General features: G+C 36.0%; 2 protein-coding genes across 2 annotated transcripts in view; one reads left to right on the top strand and one right to left on the bottom strand.

Annotated features, from left to right (window-relative positions):
* LOC306849709 (uncharacterized protein) overlaps nt 1-17086 on the bottom strand; it is a 919849-nt gene that overhangs the window by 61022 nt on the left and 841741 nt on the right. The window lies entirely within an intron of this gene.
* LOC306849349 (protein-serine O-palmitoleoyltransferase porcupine-like) lies at nt 9755-17006 on the top strand. Its single transcript, XM_079384306.1, has 13 exons — nt 9755-9986; nt 11276-11449; nt 11703-11895; nt 12028-12071; nt 12221-12402; nt 13876-14006; nt 14120-14245; nt 14338-14438; nt 14531-14607; nt 15717-15780; nt 15941-16026; nt 16187-16297; nt 16434-17006. Exons 2-13 carry the CDS (start codon nt 11314-11316, stop codon nt 16530-16532), a joined length of 1350 nt encoding a protein of 449 aa, XP_079240432.1. The 5' UTR covers nt 9755-9986; nt 11276-11313; the 3' UTR covers nt 16533-17006.

Raw genomic sequence — 17086 nt, forward strand, 5'->3', positions numbered from 1 at the left:
CTCTCTTGTACTTATAGGTGATAGCTTCACCCTCCCACCTTCCTTTCCTGCTTCCCTCATATCTTATTTCCCAGCCCCTCTTCACTGTCTCTCTCTCTTTCTCTCTGTCACCTGTTTTGGAAGCAGCTCTGCACTCGGGGTCTTTGTTGCCTGTTGTGAAAGGGGCTGAAGATGTTGTCAGTCACTGACTGTCAGCACACAAACAGAATTTATGACCACATAGACCAAGGAGCTTTGAGAAGCGCGACTCTCTTTTGTGGCCATTCTTTTCGCCATAACACTTGCAACCATACTGCAATAGGACAATAGGTGTGCAATATAATCACAAGAATCACAATATAGTGCATCACTGAGTGCCTTACTGCTTGTATAATAAAAAGTCATTATTTATTCATTATAAAAATGCATAAAAAATTTAAATGATTGAATTCATAATAAAATATATAATAGTAAAATAAATGTATTGACGTATGTTGAAGTTTGAAGTTGCTCTCATTAATTTTTCCTAATTAAAAAAAGGTTTAGACATAAAGAAATGAATAGTACTTTTTGGAAAACTACTTTTGTACAGTGGCATGAAAACAAATAATAATAATAAAAAACATTAAAACATATATTTTTTAAAATGGTTTCATTCTAGATGGAGGAGCAGGTAGCATCATAGATGCAGACACATTGAGCTAATGTCACAATCTAATAATAACGCAATACTGTTTAACCACTCTGTTATGCTTTTGATTGTATGTGATGTGGAATTGCTGCATTTTGTTTTATTATATATATAGTTCTTGTAAACAGTAACAGAATATTTTATTTTATTAAGATTTTTTCTCCCTCCACTGGAAGATAATGTCCTTGACATGCAAACAATAACAGATCTATGGGTTATTATATACACAGTTGTGAGGTAAACAGGTGTTTGGCATCATAGATATTACTATATTTTATATTATATATAAAAAATTTTGCACATTTTGAGCACTGTAATGATAAATCGGCCTGTAGGATTGGAGCTCTTTGTTTTATAATTTACAGTAAGCAATGATAAAGCAATATTTAGCAAGCGCAGTGTAAAATGATGTACCTGCTTGAGTCTAATGCTACTAAGGGGAGCCATTATTGACCTGTAGCTGTGCTGAGCACCAGCGGTGTGTTCTGGGTAAGCCATGACGCGTTAGTTATTAGGTGTGATGAGGTCACTGTGCGTATTGCTCATAACCTGTTGTCTCATGCGGTCCCTCTGACTCCTCACTGCACCATTGGTAGTCATGCAAAACCAGAGCTGCCTTTTAAAAGAGTTTATTTGATTTTGTGAGGTACTGATTTATTTAGAGAACAGGGATTACCACACTAAATCAATATAAACCAGCCTACAAAACCCTACTGTGATGTTTTCTCTGGCTGTATTATTACAGTCTCATGTCATTCATGTCTCTCTTTCTTTTTATTAATTATAACGCAGGCTCTGGTTCATAATGATGAAATTTTGCATTGCATAATGCATTTCTCTTTCTCTCTCTTTCTCTCTCTCTCTCTCTCTCTCTCTCTCTCTATATATATATATATATATATGTGTGTGTGTGTGTGTGTGTGTGTGTGTCTGTGTGTATATATATATATATATACTGTATATATTAGTGCTGTCAAACGATTAATCGCATCCAAAATAAAAGTTTTTGTTTACATAATATATGTATGCTGTGATGAGCGTCCCGAGTCCACATCAGCGTTGCCCTGGAAACACACGTGCGTGGAGCACCTGTTCACAGCTCATCACGGGCTGATCGGCCACACCTGCGCCTCGTCAGCCGGGCTGGAAATAAACAGCGTGCCCACAGAGGAAGGTTGAGAAGCCTCTCCATGAGACAGTGACCTAATCAGCTGTTCTGTTTCGCCCTCCAGACAGCAGTGTGTGACCGATCTGCACCGCCACGAGCACCGCACGGACTCACCCACACCTGGACACGTTTGAGAGCACCGCCACACGGAAGACCGCCATCACCGCCCACGTATTTGCACTGTTGTTAATAAAATCCACCCTCCGGGACCTTCACCTAAGCTTTGCTTGTCACGTGTTCCTTCCACCCTGCCACAATGTGTAATGTGTATATTTATTATATAAATACACACACACATACAGTATATATTTTGAAAATATTTACATGTATATACATTTATATTTATTTTATTTTATATATAAATATAGTTAATATATAAACATAACATCTTAAATTTATACAATGCATGTGTTTGTATTTATATAGCCTATACATAATAAATATACACAGTATAGACACATTATGTAAATAAAAACTTATTTTGGATGCGAATTAATCGCGATTAATCATTTGACAGCACACACACACAAATATATATATGTGTGTGTGTGTGTGTGTGTGTATATATATAGGATGTAGAATCAAATGGAATAAAATTTGTAACTGCTTTAAGTGTAGTTTTTAGCAATACATTGTTTATATATTAAGATTCTGAATATTGTATATTTGCCATTTCAAGGATTGTCACTGTCCTCGTCTGTTTTCTCTCTTTCTCTTTAGACTACTTCTGTGTCTTGAAGACAACCTGGCAGCTGTGATTATCCTTGCTGACACAGGATAGACCTGTCCAGTGCATCTTTGGGAATCAGACAAGTAGGTTTATTTTAATACACTCCACTGCTCTTTGACACAGAACAAAATAACATGCTGTTGACTGACATTTATCAGTTCACATGGAGACACATCTCACATTGAGATCCACCTCACAGCTCCACATGCAGAGCTCAGTGTTGTCATATGTATGCTATATAAATAAAATCAAACAATATATAATTGTATACAATTAGGTGTGTGTGTGTGTGTGTGTATATATATATATAATTATTTTTTTTTTTTTCATATTTTGCAATACAGACAATGAAAATCTCACTAGAGGATAGTTTTTTTAATGTATTTCTTGAGTTGACAGTTATGGCGAATTGCATTTAATACCATAAAATCAAATTTAATAGTATACCAATTCAATTTAGGAACAAAGTCAAAGCATAAAAGATGGCAAGATAAAGAGGGCAGAAAAAAAAGATGGGGGAGATAAGGAGAAACCGAGTGAGGTTAGTCTACAGTGATTACAAATTCAATATGTAATATATTTTCTATTTTCATCCAATAAAGTATGATTTTGTTGTGAAGGACATGAACAGTCGAGTATCAAAGAAAGTGGGGGAGGAAGGGAGATGCATTCAGTGGAACGCTGGCCATTGTGTATGCGTTCTGTATCCCGAGTCCCGACGCCAGCCGCAATCATATGGCCCTGTGACTTCCTATGAGTTCTTTCTGCACCTTGAATAACATGTAATGGGCTGATCTCACGACATTAGCATGCATTATACTAAGAGAGAGAGAGGGAAAGAGAGAGAGAGTAACTGGAGGGAATGAAAGTGCAACGTGAATTTTAACAATATGCTTATTACTTATTTATACCTCTGGAAGGAGAGAGACAGATTTGATATCTGTTACTGATGCTTTCTCTCTGCCTTTGTAACTTTTCTGTTTGTTTGTTGCCCTTATTGTGACCTTGTGGTGTTTTTGTGGTCGCCTTTGCTGTTTATGAACCCTTTACAGCGTTTCGATCTCCGCATCATGAATAAAACAGTCAGAATTCTCTGGAGAAGAGCCTGCTGTAAACTGTTGGAAAAAGGTGATGTGCTGCCAACATGTTGCTTTTGAATTCAATTGCTCGTTTGCTCTGATATCCAGCTGATTCCTAAGAGCCTTATTAGGGAGATCGGTTTCCCATTTAACATCTCTCACAATTATACCTAAGCCATTTGGTAATCATGCATCTCGCTAGCCTGAAAGCCTCAAATAAAAGGAAGCACAGAGGTAGAAAGAAGAAGAAAAGAGAGAGGTTGACAGAGATATGTGTGTACCGCAGAGACCCTCCATAAACAACATGTTACAGGACTTCAGATAGTGGGGGATTTTACGAGCAATTATAGAAGCCAAACAAGCTCAGTGCTTTCAGAAGAGCAACAGAGAGAATAATACAGAGATGGGACAGGAGCAGTTATTGAAGTCTGAGAGACAATAATAAGAGGTCAGCATTGGTGGGAAGAGGAGAAATTAAACACTTCAGGAGTGCAGCGTTATGGATTACTGCCTCAAGGATGGGAAAGCACCCGTTTCTGTCTCTATAATTAAAGGCATAGTTCAGGCAAAAATGAAAAATCTGCCATTGTCTGCCCACTCTCATGTTCAAAACCCATATGACTTTATTTCTGGACTGCACTGATCTTTCTTCGGTAACTGAGGCTTTTAGGCTTCAGAAATCGTATTTTACAAAAAAGCGACCAATATCATTTTTTTAATAAGAGCGAATAAATAATGACAGAATTTTGCATTTAATATTCCACACATTTAAATACAACACGTATACAATTTTTTAATGTGTTTGGCTCTTGAAATATGTCATTGTTTGATACACTATCATTCAAAAGTATAAACTTATTTCAGTATTTTTGGAATAAATCTGTAATGCTAATTAATTCGTTTTAAAATATTGTATAAACAGCAATGTTGTGAAATATTACAATTTAAAATAACTGCTTTCTATTTTATTACATTTCAAAATTCCTGTTATGGCAAACTGAATTTTTTAGCATTTTATTACTTTGTCTTCATTGTCACATAATCCTTCAGAAATCAATCTAATATATTGATTTGGTGATCAAGAAACATTTCTTATCAACAATGAAAGCAGTTGTACTGCTCAGTATTTTTGTAGAAACCTTGATAGATTTTTTTTCAGGATTCTTTGATGAATGGAAAGTTTAAAACCGTATTTGATGTACAAATCTTATCAATGTTTTTACTGTCACTTTAACTGATCAATTTAATGAAATTGAAACTCAAACTTTTGATCGGTAATGAAGTGTTTTAATAAAACAAGTATATTTCATTTCAGTATGTATAGGCGTTTCTGTACAAAGCTTGTGAAGGTTAAGGTTGACAACTCAATATCCTTATTGAAATGTTGTGATAAAATACACAGTTATCATACATGAATCCACAGGGTTCCCGCAAACCCATAGGAGGTGTTGTTGAGAAAATTCATTAACTCATTCAAATCTCATGTAAATTCATTATGCTTCCAGCAATGAGAAAATATGGAGCCCTGTTGTGAAGAAAATTCCACAGCAATCTTAATGAAAACTCAGCCTTTCTCTATCTCAGAGGGGGAGGAGATTCTCCAGAAAATAGCCTGAGAATAAATCTCATGCAAGCACACTCCAGTTAACATGCAAGTTTATCAATTTAAGTTGCAATAAATTTAGCCAGCAAAGCAAAAAAGTGAAATAGTTTGATTTTCACATACAGTTCATAGTTACATGGCTTAACTGAATATATAATTAGAAGGCCCACAACTCAAAATTATTCTAAAACTGAAAGATCTAGTTGGCCTTGGAATTAAGTGATATAGAGATATGTTCACAATTCATCTGAATTTTTCGCCGCTCATATTAATATTTCTTACTATTTCTCCATGAGAGACGCAGGCGCAGACATAACTCAAGCCTGTGGTAGAACTCCTCTGCAGATTTATATCCAAGGGAGAGGTCAGTCGATGGAGAGGAAGAGGATCTTTAACATGTCACAACCTGCAACAAAGACCTCACAGTTTACAGGTTCTTATTCTATATGAAGATTCATTCAACAACCAGATACAATCTTAAACCTGACGCTTGTAGATTGACCAGTCTTCATCAGCACAACACAATCACATTGCCTTATATATAATATATGTTCCTCTCATCGCTTTTTTGGGGGGGGGATGGGATACATGTAGGAGCCTGGAGGTATGTGAAATGGACAAGATGGAGAATGGATTGGGGGAGGATGGAGGAGAATGGGGGAGGAGGAACGTGGCGAACCAAATGCGTAATTGTGCTAAACCTAATGTTCTTTAGGGACAGATTGATCCGTAAAGTGTTTCTTCTCCCTGTGGATGATGTTTTGTCCATTTATACACAATTATCAGGTGAGTTTGCAATGAAAATATTGTAGGATTAATATGAGTATTTATGCAGATTTCATGTGTATTGGATTCTTTTCTGCAGTATTGTACAAATTTATTGAGCAAAGTTGGTTCACTTGTGTGCTACATCTCAAATCAACAGACACCTTTTGACCTAGACAGATATGATCAATTCCAGCTCTCCTCTGTTATTGAGCCAAACTGCTCGTAAATAAGGGCACCTCTCGTCTCTTGAGGGCAGAGAGGCAATAAGCAGAACTCCGTCGGCCACCCCCAGGGCTTTAAGCCACGTCCTCCCTCCAAGGGCTGCACGTTCATTTAATTACCCAGCATGCCCAATACATTCCCATCTCACATCTGTATGAGGCAAACTCGTCCCACTGGCTGACACACTGGTTTGTAATTAATTTTTCACCCTGCTCAGCTGATGTGTGTCATTCACATCATGTTAGGCTCTAGCATTCGTTCCAGATTGCGGAGGTTCAGGATGGAGCTGTGATTCAGGGCCTAATTCATCAAGGCCTGTACCTGTCTCATATGGGTTATAGTGGGGGAAGGGTACATGGGTTTAGCTGCTGGAAACGAACCTTAGCTCAAATCCCCAGATGTATATAATGGCAGAGCTGCAAGGAAAGAGTTGGTCCAGGCAAGCTGAAATGAAAGTCGCAGATTAAAGTACTAGTTAACCCAAAAAAATTTGCTTGAAATTTAGTCACTCTCGGGCCATTCAAGATGTAGACTATACTCTATATTCAATGGTATTCTAAAGGTGTTTTAGCCAGAAGTGGAGTCTTCCATAATATTTCTTTCTCGTCTGTATCAGGAGAGAAATATGCACAGATCAAACACTGTATAAGTAAAAAACAAACACACACACACACACACAAAAACATACCGTTTCATAAAGTCCAAAGCAACTCTAAACAAATAACTCTAAACAAAGTTTGATTTTGATGTGAGAGTATAACAGCTAATTTTAGTTTTTGAGTGAACTAGCCTATTCTATTCCTTTAATGCAGTGGTCTCAAACTCAATTCCTGGAGGGCCACAGCTCTACAGAGCTTAGCTCCAACCAATCTGGATCAGGTGTGTTTGATTATCAAATATAGAAAATATTATTCGGCTATTTTTGTCTTTTGGAAGCTGCAGTCAAAATCCACTTGGCTCAAAAATCTGAGGGGGCATGTACCACATCACTTTGAATGGGCATGATGCCTCTGATTAGGGATGGAGTGAACTGTGCAGAGCTGTGGTCCTCCAAGAATTGAGTTCGAGACCAATGCTTTAATGTAATCTTGTAGGATGGATATTAAGCAGACAAAAAGATTAAAGAAAGTCCTGCATACTTCACTAGAGAAAAGTCTGTCGTTTTTTATTTATTGGATTTTCTACACAGAATAACAAGTGCACAGATTACAAACTGGCACAAGATAAAATTCCACAATATCATTATCCCAATTAACAAAACACCAACCAATTAGCCTACATACTAAACATAAAATAAAATACCAAGCAATAAAATAAAATTAGAACAAAACAAGTAAAACAAAAATACAAGTGTAAATTTAAGTGGAATCATTTTTCCACATTAACAATAAGACGTCTTACTGATAACATCGCATATTTTTCTAAACAGCTGTATATATAGAGTAAATGAGGCACAAATCTGTACATAAATCTTCTGTTCCAGATTCTTACACATTATTATTATTATTGTTAAGTCTTATTTAAATGTTTCTGTTCTCATGTCAGATATGTATTTATGTATCAAGAGCTTCTTAAAAACCACAACAAATTCCTTGTGTGTTTGCGCACACTTGGCAAATAAAGCTGATTCTGATTCTGATAGCGTTGTATGTGTGCAGTGAGAAGTGTGACATCCAGTGCACAGCAGCTGTAACTACACTTTCTCAGCTGGAAGGCATAGTTGGTGTCTAATTGCTTCATCAATTTGTGCAATTAGAAATGTATCTTGACTTGGTTTGACTGCTCTTTCTGATTGTTTGTTTTTTGACAGAATAATAAATAGATTATGGGGCGCTGCTCATTGCTCATCAGTATTAATGGAGAGATTTTTATTTTCTGAGGTGACTGAAACGCACCACACCATCTTCTCATTGTTCCTATGCATTCTGCCGTGATCACCATCTGAATTCCCTCGGTTAGATTCACATTTGACTTAATCAACTAGCTTATTAGTTGATCCCTACGTGACTTGCCTCTAACCACCCAACTGATTTTCATCAAAATCAAATTGTCATGAATCTTTGCATTTTATGACGTTGCTTTCAACTGACAGTGCAGTCAATGACATTTACAATTACAAAAAGTTTCCAGTGAATGAGAGACAGCAGTCTCGTATATAGGAAATAAATTTAGACTGAGCTTGTCCAGTGTCAAATGAACAAAAACCATGGAAACAAGTGTCACTGTGTTCCTGTGTCTCCCAGTGAGAGTCAGAGTACAACCCTAAATCAACCATAGCATGAGACACACCGCCTCAAAACAACACACAAACCATGAAAATGCTTTTAATTGTAATTAATTCATCAAAGCTCGATTAAAAGAATTACATGGCGTGTGACTCAACAAGCATATTATTCTGTTTAGAGCCTGCAGAACTTTATTTTATAGCCTATTCATTTGGCCATTTTTCTAGCCCGTTCTTTCATTGTGTGAAATAATCATTTCCAAATTGACTTTACAGCAGTTTTTATTAGAAAATACGCTATCAAAAACTGTATTTAGTGATGCTAATAATAATAGCTAAATGTAGCCAATTAATAAATATGGTAATGCATACGTATTCTTTTTTTTTTTTTGGATACCACATGAACCAGGTTTTGCTATGGTTCTGTCCTCAGGCGAACGTAACTTCTGGTAGTAAGTATCTGTTTATCGCTTGCATGAAAATATCAGTTCAAACTGATTTAACTTTGAAACAATCAGAACTGAAAACGATATATAGGCCTAGTTATGTGTGAACAGTATGTGTACCCCACCTCCACCTTTTTGGTTTAACTTTTGATGGGGGTATGTTTTTGAAGGTCAATTTGACTTCCAAAAAAAATATTGAACACACACCTTTTGTGACTGCAGCAGTAAAATATAATGTAATAATATAATAAGTAGTCTTATATATGTTATTTAGGCTATTACTTACTATTATGACTAGCCTATATAGGCCACAAAAAAAATCAATAATACATCATATCAATACACTTAAATGACATGCTGACATTTATTTAAACTGTAGTAGTACAAAGATATGTTGATATTGGAATGTTAGTTTATGGGATATCATTTAAAAAATTGAAAAACATTTTAGAAGTAATTTTGATGTAGGTGTTTGACACCAATATAGAACCACTGCTAAAGAAAATGGGGACTCCAAACTTTAGGCCTCTACTGAGAGACAGCCCTAGCCACAGCCTCTCCAATATATAGTACATAAACTGACTTTCTCCAATAAGCACAAACAATGAGCAATCCAATTCCACTGGATAATACATGAAATCTGAGTCATTTCATCTTTAGGATGCAGAGGAGAACAGGGTGGAAAAAGATAAGAGGAGAAGCGCCATTGAAATCAAGACCTTAATTACTTTTGAATGGGTTTGATCATAAATGAAAAAGGAAAACAGAAAAGGCATTGAATGCATTATCAGTGCATTCCCATCATAAATCATCACAGGCACTCCAGCACCTCCATCGGCTCTGCGGAGGAAGTGAACGCAGCACGCTGGAGTCATGTTTGGTTGAACTCCGGGATGTTCATTTACACGACAGCGGTTGCGTTTCTCCACTGATGAGCCATATAGATGTTTATGGTCGTGCTAACGGAATGGAAAGGACACCTGGATGAGCAGGACGACACACTTCACTGGAAAAATCTCATCTTACTTCCGGGTGTGCGGTTGTAGCGCAGGATACTTGTGTTCTCCTGGAGATCGGTGAGAATCGCGTGGAAGTGAAGCAGTGAGCTCTTCCTTCCTTCCTAGCTGGCTTTCATATCATGCAACAGCTTTTTTTTTTTGCACGATGCAATAGCTACATATGTAGGCAGAAACAGCAACAACGCACCATTCATGATATACGATAAAACTTGTAGAACCGAACAGCCCTTTAAATCAGACATGCAGTCAGTGATGTAGTAGAGGTAAAGCTCGTCTCATGCTCATATCATACAGCAGCATTATATAACCTCTGTTTAGGAATGAAGGTCCAGTTATATGAACACAGACTGGCCCGGTTTGAAGGACTCGGGAGAATATCATATCAGCATGCTCTGTCCCAGCAATAAATAACTTGTAGCATATAACGTTAGACTGAACAGCACCAAGGTTTTGCAAGATTTTTCCCCTGCCAAAAGTTTTTTTTTTTGTTTTTTTTATGTACCAAGAATTTTTTTCATATTTGAAGAAGCAAAATAATAAATAAAACGCACTACAAATAATATTAAATATGTACAATATTCAATAAGTAGTAAATAAACTCATCACATGAGTAAAATTAATTATTATTTGACATATATATTCATCAACACAATTTTGCTGGAAAATCTTTCCTGTAGCTCAAATAGTAGAGCATGGTGCTAGCAACAGCCAAGGTCATGGGTTCGATTCCCAGGGAAAGCAAGAGCTGATAAAATGTAAAAACTGTAACTTGAATGCAATGTAAGTCGCTTTGGATAAAAGCGTCTGCTAAATGCATAAATGTAAATGTAAAATCAAAATATTAAATGACTGGTTTATAATTTAACCTATTCAAACATATGCCAACATTTTTACTGGTCCCACCACAAAAGTCAATAAATCTTATTTTTGCAAAGCATATATGTACCAGAATTTTTTTAATGAAGTCTCTTATGCAAATAGAGGCTGCATATATTATTTGATCAAGCAACACTAATATTTTTAAATATTATTACAATTTAAAAATAACTTGTCTATTTAAAAAATGTATTCCTTATAATCTACATTTTAAATCAACACATTTGCAACTAAATTCACAGCATCACCAAAAATCTTATGCATTCTTTGCCAGGCATAAAAACATGTTTGAAATGAACAAATATAAGATTTTGTGACAATGCAACACTGGCAGATTAACTTCAGTGACATTTCCATCAACTGGCCAGAAATAGTCTCACATTAGCTCCTGGCTGTGCTTATTGTTGAGCCCTGTGATAAACCTATCCAATAATCATACGGTAAAATAATGGTCTGTTTTTCCTCTCTAGATCCTGTCTGTGTGTAACGGCATTCCAGGGACAATCTGATGGATTCCTTTGGGCGTGTGGAGTTCGTGCAGGCTCTAGCACAGGGCTGTGTGCTGCCCACCGCCCAGCAGGGTTTAGAGCAGGTCTGGCAGCTTCTGCTCGTCTGCCTGCTGTGTCGGGTCATCTGTAGACTAGGTGAGTCCATCATGCACAACACCAGCTCTCAAACAACTGTTTAACTGACACAGTCTTCCCCCAGAGGATGAGAACATGGCCCAGTTGGTTCTTTTATGGCTAACATCAATGCTTTTTGTCGTATGTTTCACAGCTATGTGTATTGTAGCGAAAATCTTCCCACTTGAACTTGTTATATCCAACTCATGTTTCTGAATGGGTCCATCTGTTGAGTCTTGATGCGGCAGGCTAATGCTATCTCTCTTTTTGACAGGTGTCTCATGTCATGTGAAGCATCTGAGCTCGCTGGCGGGCGGCCTGTATGTGTTGTACGTGTTCTTTGAGCTGCACATGATGTGGGTGATTATCCTGTGCCTCCTTTGCTACCTCATCCTGCTTCTCAGCATAAACTCCAGCAGCCGAGGAGTCTTCCTTTCCGTCGTCATCCTCATTTACATGCTGATGGGGTCAGTCAGCCACTTCCACAAGACTGCATTTTATAGATAGGGCCTAATGAACATAGAAAACTGGTTCAAATTGGAAAAACCCATTGATGCACAATCACAAGTGGTCACACATTTTGTAAATTTTTATTGCAGGGAGCTACACATGATAGACGCAGAGACCTGGCATAAGATGAGAGGTGTGTCTTCACTGAATTATTATTCATTTTAATATTTTATAGAAGTTTTTGTTTTTATCAAAGTATTTTATTTCATGTCACATAATTTTCATCAAATGACACTCAATATGGTGTCACATGTCCCATACGACTGTTTCGGTTGTGTCCAGGCTCTCAGATGGTGGTGGCCATGAAGGCCATCTCTCTGGCTTTTGACCTTGATCGAGGTGCTGTGTCCTCTTTTCCTTCCCCACTGGAGTTCATGGGATACCTCTGCTTTGTGGGAACTGTCATCTTTGGGCCATGGATCAGTTTCGCCTGCTACACAGATGCAATTAATGGACGCAAAATGGTAAAAACAATAATATTTTAATCCTAGTTTTATTGTCTTTTTTTTTTGCATTTATTATAAATGATTTATTATTTTTTTATGTTATTTCACTTCTGCGCTCTTTTTGTATATACTTGAACATTTTATTTATATGTACACTTTATTTTATATGTCTAGCGTTTAAAAGTTTGGGGTCAGTACAATTTTTTTTTTTTTTTATAATTAATGCTGCGATTCATCTAGAAGTCATTAAATTGTTCGAAGATGACAGTAAATATATTTAGATAACAAAAATATATTTGAAATAAATTATCTTCTTTTTAGTCATTAAAAAATGTATCATAGTTTCAGCAAAAATATTAAGCAGCGCAACTGTTTTCAATATTGATAATAATAAGAAATGTTTCTTGATCACCAAATCAGCATATTAGGATCATTTCTGAAGGATCATGTAACACTGAAGACTGGTGTAATGATGCTAAAAATTTAGCTTTGCCATTACAAGAAAAATTACATTTTAAAATATATTCAAATAGAAAACAGTTATTTTAAATTATAAATACAAATATTATTTTATTTTAATAATTGTAATAATCACTTTCACGGACTTTTAAATGAAATGTTCCCTCCTGGTGGAATGACCTGCCCAACTCAATCCGAGCAGTCCTTTGCCATCTTCAAGAATCGGCTAAAAACACATCTCTTCCATCTTTATTTGACCCTCTAAATCTAGTACTATCTTTTCTAATTCCATTTAAAAAAAAAAAAAAAAATAACACTAACTAGCAGTAGCTTTTCTAATCTTTTTGTATTTTATCTATTTGTTTTCTTTTTTATTTATTACAATTAACAAAAGCAAAAATGGCCGCTAACACTAGCTTGCTCTATTCTTTTCTAAAATTAAAATAAAAAACCTCGCTACGTATACTGTGTTAAGCTAACTGAGACTTGTTATAACACTTGCATATCATTGCTCTTTTGTTGATTTTGATGCTTCCATTGTCCTCATTTTTTTAGTCGCTTTGGATAAAAGCGTCTGCTGAATGACTGAATGTAAATGTAACTATTTTTATTATTGTTTTACTGTATTTATTTTTCCAAATAAATGCAGCCTATGTGAGACTTCTTTCAAAAACTTACTTACCCCAAATGGCATAAATATATGTGATGTACTTTGGAAACACTGTTTGTGGTGCTATATAATCTAAATTGTAGTTACTTACCTTCTGTGTCCAAAAACACAGTCAACTCAAGCCAGTGTGTTCATATAGCGCTTTTCACAATCCTTATTTTTTCAAAGCAGTCTTCAGAAAGTGGCTTTATATGCATTTGCAGATATTGACATTAAAATAAATTGAATGTGTTTTTCATGCTAAATGTTAGATGGGAAAAATAATAGTTTTCTTTGAAGAGAAGATAATCTTGATTTGTTCTGAGCATGTTTCCATCAGCAGAGAGCTTGCTATACAGTAACTATCCCACTATCTCCTGCAGAGCATTGGCTGGTTTGGAAAGATTGCTCTAAGCTTTCTGAGGAGTCAGATGTGCCTGGTTATTTCCAACTGTATTGCTCCTTATCTCTTTCCATACTTCATTCCCATCTACGGTGACGGACTTCCTCGTAGGTGAGCTGCTCTTTCCCTATTGGGATGTGATATCCAGAGGAAATGAAATGGCTTGCTTGAACGTTTATTTCATTTTGTGTTTAATATTGTTTTTATTGGCCTTTTGTCCTCAGGTGGCTACACGCTTATGAAAATGCGGTGTCCTTCCACTTCAGCAATTATTTTGTCAGCTACTTAAGTGAAACAACCACTGTGATGGCTGGAGCTGGATTCTCTGAACACAAAGACCACGTCAAATGGTGCATACTCATGCATTGTTCTCTATTTTTCTCTTTTGTTGTTAAATAACAGCATTGTTGACACCTACTGTGACGTGTTTTCTCATTCAAAGGGATATTGCAATAGCTAAACCTATGAATGTGGAATTGCCGAGGTCTATGGTGGAAGTTGTTTCCTCTTGGAATCTGCCCATGTCTAAGTGGCTTAACACATGTATGTATATTTATTCAGGTTTGTGATATGTTATTGATGCATATATATGTTGTGCATTCATATAAATGTTCCCTGTACATTTTAACACACAGACATCTTTAAAAGTGCACTCAAACTTGGCACTTTTCCCGCTATCTTGGTGACCTACACTGCCAGTGCATTGTTACATGTAAGTATGATTTCCAGCCCTGTGGTTATTAACATTTTACGAAGGTTTGTTGGCACAGAATCAGGTTCCATCTGTTTAAACAGATTTGAGTTTGTGTAAGGGTAAACAACACCTTATCCAGAAAACAGTTTCCCTGTAACATGACATCTTGGATAAAGATGGTTTCTTATCTCAGAACACCATGACCCAGATTTAAACGGCTGTCTACAGCTGGTGTAGATAGATAATTCAACCACAGCTGCCTACCCTGGCAACTTATGCCTTGTCACCTTAGTAAGCTGTTGTAGCTGTGCTTGTTAGGTTCTAACTGTAAGTGTGTAGCTAAGATACAATCATTCATGCTGTATTACCAGTTTGATCTTTAGGAATATAAGTATATCAGAATAGCAGCTGGAAGTATTTTTATGTATCCATGCATCAAAATGTCCATGTTAGGATGACCTGTGGTTGTTTAGCCAGTCAAAAACATACTGTGATTGCGAGTCTGTTTGGGTTCACTGACATGTCTGAGGAGGGTGGGTTTTGGAGAAAGGACATGTGGTTGTAGGGATAGGTGCAATTTTGTGGCTAATTCTGGTAGAAATTAGCAAAAAGTCTGAAATTAAATAAAATACCTTTTAATATTTTGGGATTTTTTTTTTTTTTTTTTAAATGCTACGTAAATATATAGTACATCATAGAACAGTATTGAACTAAGACAAATATCAGCTAAGGATGCCTAATTCAATTTATTGTCGTTGAGTAGAGACCTCTGGTGGTTAATATAGGACATTGATTGTAAATTTGAGGTTGGTATGATTTTTTTTTTTTAAAGGTTTTAAATTTTCTATTTTAATATGTTTAAAATGTAATTTATTCCTGTGATGGCAAAGCTTCAGTGTCACAAGATCATTCTAATCTGCTGATTTAGTGCTCAAGAAACATTTCTTTTTATTAGAATTTTCTTTTTGATAGAAAGCTTTTGTAACATTATGAATGTATTTACAGCAACTTTTCATCAATTTAATGTATCCTTCCTGAATAAATGTTTTAATTTCCTAATATAAATCTGATCCCAAACCTTAGAATGGTAGTATATTTTGTTTTATTACTTATGCTTTGTTTGCCAGGGTCTCAGCTTTCATCTGGGGGCCGTGCTGTTGTCTTTGGGATTTATCACTTATGTTGAACATGGTAAACAATTTTAGTTATTCTTGCATGCTTTCCATCTATAAAAAATAAAAAAGCATCATGGCACACATCAGTAGGTAGTAAATTCTAACATTTATAATAGATGTCACATTACTGGCCTAGCCAACAGGACTCAAAATACTGTCTTTGTTTCCTCTTGCAGTTCTGAGAAAGCGGTTGGCAGCTATTTTCAGTGCTTGTATACTGTCAAAGTGCTGCCCAAATGACTGCCATCACCAAAATAAAAAGGTGATCTGTCTAGCACTGTAGAATCAGCTATATTCATGATAAAAAACATTTTTGGTTTGTGCAGTATGAGATCTGTAATTCACAGATTTTCACTGAAATTTCTTATAGAGTTATATTTTTATATTGAGATTTTATCTTTTCTCTTTTTTTCCTGATGTAGACACTGTGGGTGTATGGGGTTAACCTTTTCTTCAGTGCATTGTCAATATTCCATCTGACATATCTGGGATCACTGTTTGACTCTGAAATGGACAACATGCATGCTGAGGAGGTGAGCGTTTTTATATGCATATGCAATTTAAAAATATATACAGTTTTATTGTAATATAAATAGTCAGCTACTGCTAAAAATATATTCAATTCAATTAGTTAGAATTGCTTTATCACACTATTTTGTTTCCACACAGGGTTACATGACCAGTCACACCATTCAAAAGTGGTCAGAGCTAAACTGGGCGAGCCATTGGGTGATGTTGGGCTGTTTTGTGTTTTATTGGCTCATTTAAGGAGAAGCTATAGTACTGAGCAATCAAAGGACCATTCACTGAATTTGAACATGAAAGATGGTGGATTCTTACCATAGACTGCATATTTCAACAGTCAGTGCTCATCCACACTTCTGTCCCTCAGCTGGAAAAGACTGCCATGGAAAGTGCCTTTTGATTCATGTTGTTACAAGAATCATATCCTCGTAATGTTATCATACTTGTTCTTTTTATTTTGATTTAGATTAGGTACAATTTTGGATTAAACAAAAAATATCAGTGTGCAGATTACATTAAGTGTTATTTGCATCTCTCTTTTTTGTTCTCTCTGTACAGCTTGATATACAGTAGAAAGCATAGTCTCTTTCATTGTGACCATGTTATTGTCACTTTTATGAAACATGTCTTGAACCTGTAAACATGTTTCATATTTTTTATCAAAAGCTGTTTATTAGGTCTGACAATATTTATTATTTTCTAATAAAATTTTCCACCAAGACTATTTTTCATGAATTATAGGTAAGTGCATTACTCAAGTGCACAGATCATACTTTGTAACTTTGTTCTCTGATATT

This window comes from Barbus barbus (genome assembly GCF_936440315.1).
Source record: "Barbus barbus genome assembly, chromosome: 29".
Classification (NCBI taxonomy): domain Eukaryota; kingdom Metazoa; phylum Chordata; class Actinopteri; order Cypriniformes; family Cyprinidae; genus Barbus; species Barbus barbus.